The sequence below is a fragment of the Mesoplodon densirostris genome, chromosome 15, assembly GCF_025265405.1.
Source record: "Mesoplodon densirostris isolate mMesDen1 chromosome 15, mMesDen1 primary haplotype, whole genome shotgun sequence".
NCBI classification, from domain to species: domain Eukaryota; kingdom Metazoa; phylum Chordata; class Mammalia; order Artiodactyla; family Ziphiidae; genus Mesoplodon; species Mesoplodon densirostris.
The window spans coordinates 7,830,057-7,838,545 of NC_082675.1; the positions used below are offsets into that span (position 1 = coordinate 7,830,057).

Sequence of the window (8,489 nt, forward strand, 5' to 3'; positions counted from 1 at the left end):
TAGCACAGGGAACTATACTCAATATCTGGTAATAATCTATAAGGGAAAAGGATCTGAAAAAGAATATATATATGTAAATGTATACATATGAATCACTTTGCTGTACCCCTGAAACTAATACAACATTGTTGTGTTAGTTTATACATAATATATAGATATATAATCAAGTATAGTTAGAGTTAGATATATAATCAACTACATTTCAACAAAAATAAATTTTAAAAACTTTTTTTAATTTTAAAGGGTAAACTTTACAAGGATGTGGAGAAACTGGGACCCTTGGGCGTTACTGGCGGGAGTGTGAAATGGTGCAGCTGCTGTGGAAAACAGTACGGAGGTTCCTCAAAAAACTGAAAATACAGTTACCATATACTCCAGCAATTACACTTCTGGGTATCTACCCAAAAGAACAGGAAACAGGGTCTCAAAGAGATCTGTGTACACCCGTGTTCAAAGCAGCATATTTCACAGTAGCCAAAAGGTGGAAAAGAAGCCAGTGTCCATTGACAGATGAATGGATAAACAAAAGGTGAGCATTATTCAGCCTCCAAAGGGATGGAGATTCTGACACATGCTCCGACATGGATGAACCTTGAGGACATTATATAAGTAAAATACACCAGTCGAACTGAATGGTTCCACTTATATGAGGTCCCTAGAGTAGTCAAATTCATAGAGACAGAAAGCAAAAGGGTAGTAGCCAGGGACCGGGGTGGGGATGGGGAGCTGGTGTTTGTGGGTACAGTGTGTGTTTCACAAGATGAAGAGGGTTATGGGGATGGGTGATGATGGCGGCTGCACAACCATGTGAATGTATTTAATACCATTGAGCTTTTACACATAAAAATGGTTAAGGTGGTAAATTTTATGTTATGTGCCTTTTACCACAATCTTTTAAGAAAAAGTTAAGAGGGTGGATTTTATGGATGGGAATTCTACCTCGATTTAAAAAGAAAAGAAAAGCTACGTGGTGCTTACACAGGCGTGTTTACTGTGTAAGAATTCAATGAGTTCTACACTTCCGTGTGCTCTTTCTGTTTATATGTTATATTTCAATAAAGACGTTTCCTTTAAAAAAAAGAAAGTCTTCAACAGTAAATAGAAACAACTTCCTATTCATCTTCTCCCCAGGACCTAGACCCAGCTCAGTACCAAACACACAGTGAGCACTTCATGTCGTGAAATTCAATTTACTGAATGAGAGTACATAGAATGGACAAGTTAAAATAAAGTCACTAAGTAATTTCATAAGAAAGGCAATTATTCAGCCTGGGTATTTGTTCCTTATACACGATTTTCCCTGGAAGGATAAAGTATAAGAGAGACAAAATTCCCTTAGGAGGATTAAAAATTCCACACTGCCAGGAACAAGTCCAAAATAAAAATTTCATGAAATGAAAGATAATAGGTACTATAAATCTGACTACTGCTTCCAATTCAATAGTAGTTTGTTTATGTATATTTTTGTATTCAACGTCTCTTACAAAAATTATGGGTAAACTGTGGTATGTTCATACAACGGAATATTATTCAGCTATAAAAAGAAATGAGCTTGTAAGCCATGAAAAGATGTGGAGGAACCTTAAATGCATGTTGCTAAGTGAAAGACGCCAGGCTGAAAAGGCTACAAACTGTATGATTCCAACTACATGACACTGTGGAAAAGGCAAAACTATGGAGACAATAAAAATCAATGGTTGTCAGGGGCTTGGGGGGGTGATAAGGGGGAGGGAGAGATGAACAGGTAGGGCACAGGACATTTTGGGGGCAGTGAAACTACTCTGTATCAAACAACAATGGTAGATACATGTCATTATGCATTTGTCAAAGCCCAGAGAATGTACATCACAGAGTGAACCCTAAGGTAAACTATGGGCTTTAGGTAATTCTAACTCATCCATATTGGCTCATCAATTGTGACAAATGTACTGCACTAATGCAAGATGGTAAAAATAGAGGAGACAAGGGGGGAAGGAGGCACAAGGGAGTATGTGGGAATTCTCTGTGTTTTTCATTCAATTTTTCTATAAACCTAAAACTGCCCCCAAATAATAAAGTCTATTTAAAAAATTAACCAAGGCTGATGTGGTAGAGTATTTAAAGTGATGGCTAAGTGATTAGTTACCAAAAATCAGTGGGTTATATTGGAGCATAGAAATGAAATCTGGTGATGGGATTTCCCTGGCGGTCCAATGGTTAAGACTCCGAGCTGCCACTGCAGGGGGCACGGGTTCCATCCCTGGTCAGGGAACTAAGATCTTGCATGCCTCACGGGCGAAAGAAAAAAAAATAAAGAAATGAAATCTGGTGAGTTTCCTTTCTGATCTTTGAATGATACTTAAGGTTAGATTGATGTACCGTATATTTCTCCCAAGACAGAGTGGGCAACGTGGCCCATTTCTCTCTCCTACACGCTTCATTCCCCATTCTCTCCTGATTCCATCTGCTCATTCGCTGTAATTTATATTTATATTTAGGTCTTTTATTGCGTGGGCGTGAGTGGTAGAATCACGGAATCATAATTGCCTCAAGCTGCAACTTCTAGGAACGGAACTATTTCATATCTGGCTGGTTCTTAAGAGCCAATTTCTTCAAGTGAGATGGTTCTTTTGGAAACCTGCTAATTCTAAAAGGCCTTATAGTCATCCTGGAAATGTGTTTTGAGATTTAACAGATTCGTTGTAAAAAGAAAACACTCTTAACTAGACTTCTGTCTCCAGGTAAACCTCCTTCAAGGTCAAAACTAGGCTGACCTCACTCAGTAGTAGCAGAACTTCCTTGCTTGAGCAGCCCTCACGTTAACCAAAATCTCACAGTACTAACACTCATCGCATTTTTTTTTTTTTTTTTTTTTTTTTTTTTTTTTTTTTTTTTTTTTTGCTGTACGTGGGCCTCTCACTGCCGTGGCCTCTCCCGTTGCGGAGCACAGGCTCCGGACACACAGGCTCCGCGGCCACGGCTCGCGGGCCCAGCCGCTCCGCGGCATGTGGGATCCTCCGGGATCGGGGCACGAACCCGTGTCCCCTGCATCGGCAGGCGGACTCTCAACCACCGCGCCACCAGGGAGGCCCACTCATCGCATTTTGCACTAGTTTTAACACTCATGGCAAATGATGATGGAGACAGCCACCTCTTACATCAATCTTCTTCTAAAACATGGTCATCTGGAAAACAAAACTTTATTGTCAAAATCAGATTTCACTGTATTTGATAGTTATATGATTCCTTCTCATAAACCCATGATACCTTGTTACTTGGCTGGAGATGGTATTCACGGTTAGGTCTATTTACCATGAGCACTGAGAGTTATTACAGGCCTTTGGGATAAGCCGGGGGAGCCCAAAGGAAAAGGAGGATGCTGCAAGCACAGAGATGGAGAGGCACACACTCACTGAAGCACCTTTGGTGAGAGCAAGAAATTAGAAACAGCATAAATGGCCATCAATAAGGAAACAGCCAAACTTAAAATGAGGAAGTGGATATACATGCACTGATACAAAAAATCCTCTAAGACATGTTAAGTGCAAAAACATTTATGCAGAAATGCAGAATATCTCACTGCAAAAACAAACAACTGAAAACACAAATCGTGTGCGTGTGTGTGCACAGATACATGTTTAAATATGTACCAAAGAAGGTCTGGAGAGATACAGTTATACCAAACTGCAACAGTAGTCACCTCAGGAAAATGGGATTGGGATGGGAGTGTGTTCGAGAAAAGGAATCTTTGCCTTTGTGTATTTTTTTAATAAAGAGCACTTATTCATTTTAACAAAAAGAAGAAACAATAAAGGCGAAAGGAAAGGGAAAAGAAAGACAGCGCACCCAAAGCGCTAAGCAAACCTGCAAAGAGAGAAGGCCTAGCAAAGTTTGGTTCTGCAGTGAGCCCAAGGCTAACAGGGGGCCCAGACCTGTGCAGTGGCTTTTGTCAAGTCCAGGTAGCTGGGGCCTGGATAAAAAGATCGCTTGCTCTTATTAGTGGCATTACCTGATTTCTGGTTAGTTGGCTAAACAAGACAAATGTCTTCATGGGCTCTAAAACTCAATTATTCTTGGGACTTCCCTGGCGGTCCAGTGATTAGGACTCCAAGCTTCCACTGAAGAGGGTAAGGGTTCAATTTCTGATTGGGGAACTAAGATCCAACATGCCGCTCAGTGCGGCCAAATAGATAAATCAACTCAATTATTCTTTCTTTCAGACTGAGCAATTGCAAGCTTGAACCTTTAACTCCATTGCTCAGAGTCGGCCAAATCTACAGAAAGGAGGCTGTCAGTTCTCTGCACTCCCCCCTCAGCATCCTTCCGTCACCACCACCAGCACAACCGTCACCGCCATCACCTAGTCGTTAACACTTGTCAAGTGCTCACTCTGTGTTAGGAACTGCATTAAGTACACACCGTCCATCACTTACAAATCTTCCGAAGACATGAATCTACGGTGGGGGGAGAAAAAAAGATGAATCCTAGGAAACAATTTTCAGAAAGTAGCAGATGGAGGAAGAAAGAAGGAGAAGGGGAAAAAAAAAAACCTCCTCTTCCTTCTCTTGGCAAATGATAATATTTTTACCCTCGCAGATGGCGCCTCCCTGGAACACTGTCAACTGCAGCAAAGGCAGACTCCTTTGGACCACCTGGTGCTTTTCCCGGTGGCTTTCACTTTTTCCAGACCTTTGACTTTACTGATCTATCTTGGGATGGATAGTTTTAGGAACCTGTGGTGGTTTTAGGAGCTGGTAAAGGGATCAAGCCAGCAGAAGAGGCGAGGAGAGGAGGGAAAGGCAAGGAATTGGCGGTACGGAGGAGTATGATGATGTGGGAGAGAGAGAGGGAAAGGGAGGGAGAGAGACAGACGGAGCGAGAAGAGAGGGGAAAGGGGAGAGGTCGATTCTGAGTCTCCCCCAAGAAAACAGCGTCCTATACAACGGACAAACCATGTGCGGAATTTCCTGCCTGCAGAGCAAACGCTGCTGAACCCAGATGCAGCGTTCGTGTCCACATACTGTCCCACATGTCCAGCCACAGCTCCAAACTGAACTTTACAAAGACACAGGTCTGTGATTAGCTTAAAAAGGAGCTTTCTGGTGGTATTTTTTTCCATATGCATAAAATTCCCCTATTTCACAATACTCTCAAAACACTGGGGGAAATTTAAAAGCATGTTGCACTTACCAAGGGATACACGTTGGCACTGTCATCCTTTTGGAACAAAATGTCCTCGGTGGCAGTGGAGACCAGTGACATCTGAGGGATCCTTGCTTTGGGCTGGAATTCTTTTTCTTTTTTCTCATTTACATATAATACTCTTTTTTCTTTTCTCCCTTCTCTCTTTTCTGGCTCCAAGTCTCCCCTTTCTGGTTCCAAGTCTCTCCTTTCTTGTCCCAATTCATCTTGGGGCCTCTGGTCGGTTCTCTCTGCAAGCTCGCCTGAAGGCTGCTTTTCAGGGGAACTAAGCTGTTGTTCCGCAGAAGTAGTTAGATCCAAATCATGAAACTCTAATTGTGAGACCATGCTTCTTGGAAGTTCGAGTGTTTCCAAAAGCTCTGATTGTAATGAATGCTTTGACTCTCTACCACTATAGGTTTTCTTAAAAAAGAAATAAAAAGGAGATTGTGATTCCAAATACAGTACACGCTGCTACATGCCCTCATTTAGTTTCCTTTCTCTTCCTAATCAGCCAGTCTTAGTGTTAGCCTCACATCGGAATTATGAAGCACTTTTTAAAAAAGAGCCTGGGACATTCTGTACTCAAATAACATGAATCGTGGGTGTGTCAGGTTTATCCTTGGCCTACTAGCAGACCCACAACAGCAAAATTATTCTTCTAAGTGGCACTGGTGGCCTCCAAAACCACCACAGGGCCACAGAGAGTCACTTCTCCTTGGACCAGAGGTGATTTCTACAGGCTGTTTAGACAAGCACACTCCAGCTAACCCCTGTCCTTTAAGTCAGCCCTGGTACACACCTCCTCCAGGAAGCTTTCCCTGATCATCCTCCAAGCTGGGTCAAGTCGGCCTTTATATAGATACGTAGCTCCTAGGTACCTCTCAATCACTGCACTTAGTGTTATAATGTTTGCCTCCCTACATACCCTAGAGCTCCTTAAGAGAATGGATTGTGTCTTACTTGGTTTTATATCTGCAGAGCCTGGCAGGTAAGTGGGTAACAAGCATTCAATTAATGATTAGGAATGAATGAATGAACAAACGAATGACTGACTGAATGAAAATTCCTACTTACTGGGAGTGTTCCTGACAGGACTGATTGGGAATCAGTGGGTGTCAGTCTCTCCAAACTGATCATGGACTTGGTGATTTCTTGGGGCTTCACTGTGGTTTCTTCCTGTGCTCCTGCAGCCTCCTCCTTCCCAAATTCGTCCCCCTCGTCCTCCTCCTCCCCTTCCTCTCCCTCCGCTTCCCCCTCCTCCTCCCCCTCCTCCTGAGACCCTCTCCACGCTAATGTGTTGTCTTCTTTTAATTCCTGTTGCACAGTTTCTAACCCTTCATCATTTGGATCTTTTTCTTCAGCTTCTCCTTCTTCCATTTCTATTTCTCCATATTCTTCTGTTTCTTCCAGTGGGTTTTCCTCTGCATCTGACATTCTTCTCTTTGGAGATGTCTCTAGAGAAATTTTGAGCATAATAATCAGCAGGGCCCTCTGTTTTCCATTTTGATTTCCTGGTCCACAAACCTATCAATGAAATGTGCAATACCAGCTCTGTTCCTTTCCGTGGGAATAAAAAGAATGCCATACTCCCGGGAAAGCCTGTCTCAAATCTTTAAAAATATTGATCCAGGGCCTCATCTTTCTGAGAATAATTTTAGAGCCCTCTAACTCAGTTTATATGTATTCATAGTCCCACAGGCAGCAAAATGATAACCCAGGCATTAACAACAACTCTAATAATACGGATAGGGGAAGAAGCAGGTACCTTAGTGGTTAAAAGTGTTGGCTTTCCAGTCAGCCTCTCCTGGCATTGAATCCCAGTTCCACCACTCAGTTGCTCTGTGACCTTGGGCAAGTCACTTTACCCCTCGGAGTCTAAATCTGCTCACAGGCAAAATTAAAATGATAACCCTAAATTCTGGGGGTGTTGTGAAGAGTAGATGAAATGACATATGTAAAATGCTCGAGGTGCAGCACAGAGTGCTTGAGAAATGGTAGCAGTCTAGAAAGTTAAAAAGCCTAACATATTCTCTCTTTTATTCCTTACAGCAAACTTAAGAGTCTGAAGCTCTGAGAGGTGAAGTGACTTATTCAAGATCATACAGCGAGTAAGAAGCAGACCTCTCAATGCTCAGTTCCGCCATCTGAAAAACTGCTAAGATTTCAAGTCTAGGGCCCTTAGTACAGAGCCTCTTCCGACTGCCAAACTTTGCCAAATTCTTCATGGGGGGTGCGGGGAGCAGGTGTGTGCGTCCGTGGGGGCACAAAGCCCAGGCGTGGCCCCTTTCTCCAGCTCAGGTCTGCCTGGAGCTGCCCCAGGCCGACCCCAGGTGGGGTGAGCGCCCCCCAAGAGGCACCAGGCCCCTCCTTGCCGGGGCCCCCGCCCCTGACTCACAGAGCGCGCCCACCCTGGTCCTCAAAGGCCGGGGTCTTCCCGCCGCGTGAACCCCTCGTCCACCTCCCGGCCTCCAGCTGACGCCGCTTTCTCCTCCAATGGCTCCCTAGTTACGGTCACCACCCAAGCCCCGTCTCCATGGTAATCGCTGCCGCCGGCAGGCGACGGGCCGTAAAGCAAGAAGGCTGGACAGCGGTCACGTGACCAGAAAGCGGCGGGAGCGGGGAGCTGGTCGAGCTCGCCCCCTGCCGCCGCGACTTGGGAAGTGAAATTGGCTTTCCTCTCACCTCCCCTCTGCTCCCCTCCCACTCTCCCCCATGTTTTCCCTTGGTGCCATCCCCTGAGAAGCTGCAGCGGCCAATCCTAGCAACTCTGACTTTCTGAAGACTTGACAAAGTTATGTGAAGAAGTACGAACGGTTTGATAAAGTTCTCTTTGTCAAAAGCAAACTAAATTTCCCGGTCTCACTGGTGCAGCACACAGCTGTCCTCCCCACCTCCTCGCCCGGGCACTAGATGTTGTACAGAAAAGTTTAGCCAGCTGGGATTAAATGTTTCATAGGTTACGTTATCTTATCACATAACGTTTCTGCCAAACCAGTTTGTTAAATCTATTAGGATGATTCCACCTCGAAGTGTCTCTCCACTAGAACCTCACAAAAGACAGCCCACCTGCGTGGCCATCCTGAGGTTTCCGAAGGGGGGGACTTGCAGGAAACCAGCCAAAGGCACTGATGCAGAAGACCCTCTGCTGCTATCATTTTAGGAGGATGTGAATGAGTCTCTCCATCCCCACCCCACCCTCATACCCCAATGCTGGTTGATGCATTTGCATACATCTCAAAAAAATAAAAGGGATTGCTGGATGGGGCAAGCTGTGTTTATTATAGTCTAGGGCTTATAAAAGATTGGAAAACACGTGGAATTAGAAA

The 8,489-nt window shown here is 44.2% G+C and overlaps 1 protein-coding gene across 4 annotated transcripts in view; it reads right to left on the minus strand.

Moving 5' to 3' along the window:
• CFAP251 (cilia and flagella associated protein 251) overlaps window positions 1–7,660 on the minus strand; it is a 63,243-nt gene extending 55,583 nt beyond the window's left edge. For 2 of the 4 annotated variants that reach the window (XM_060118819.1, XM_060118822.1), the window contains exons 1-3: window positions 7,559–7,660; window positions 6,238–6,617; window positions 5,170–5,583 (exon numbers count right to left, since the gene is read on the minus strand). In XM_060118819.1, coding sequence (XP_059974802.1) covers window positions 5,170–5,583; window positions 6,238–6,597 — 774 coding nt within the window. In that variant the 5' untranslated portion in view covers window positions 6,598–6,617; window positions 7,559–7,660. Of the gene's footprint in view, window positions 1–5,169; window positions 5,584–6,237; window positions 6,618–6,928; window positions 7,218–7,284; window positions 7,317–7,558 lie in introns of those variants that run through there. The other 2 variants (XM_060118821.1, XM_060118820.1) reach the window with 2 other exon arrangements.
• Between the last annotated feature and the right edge of the window lie 829 nt (window positions 7,661–8,489).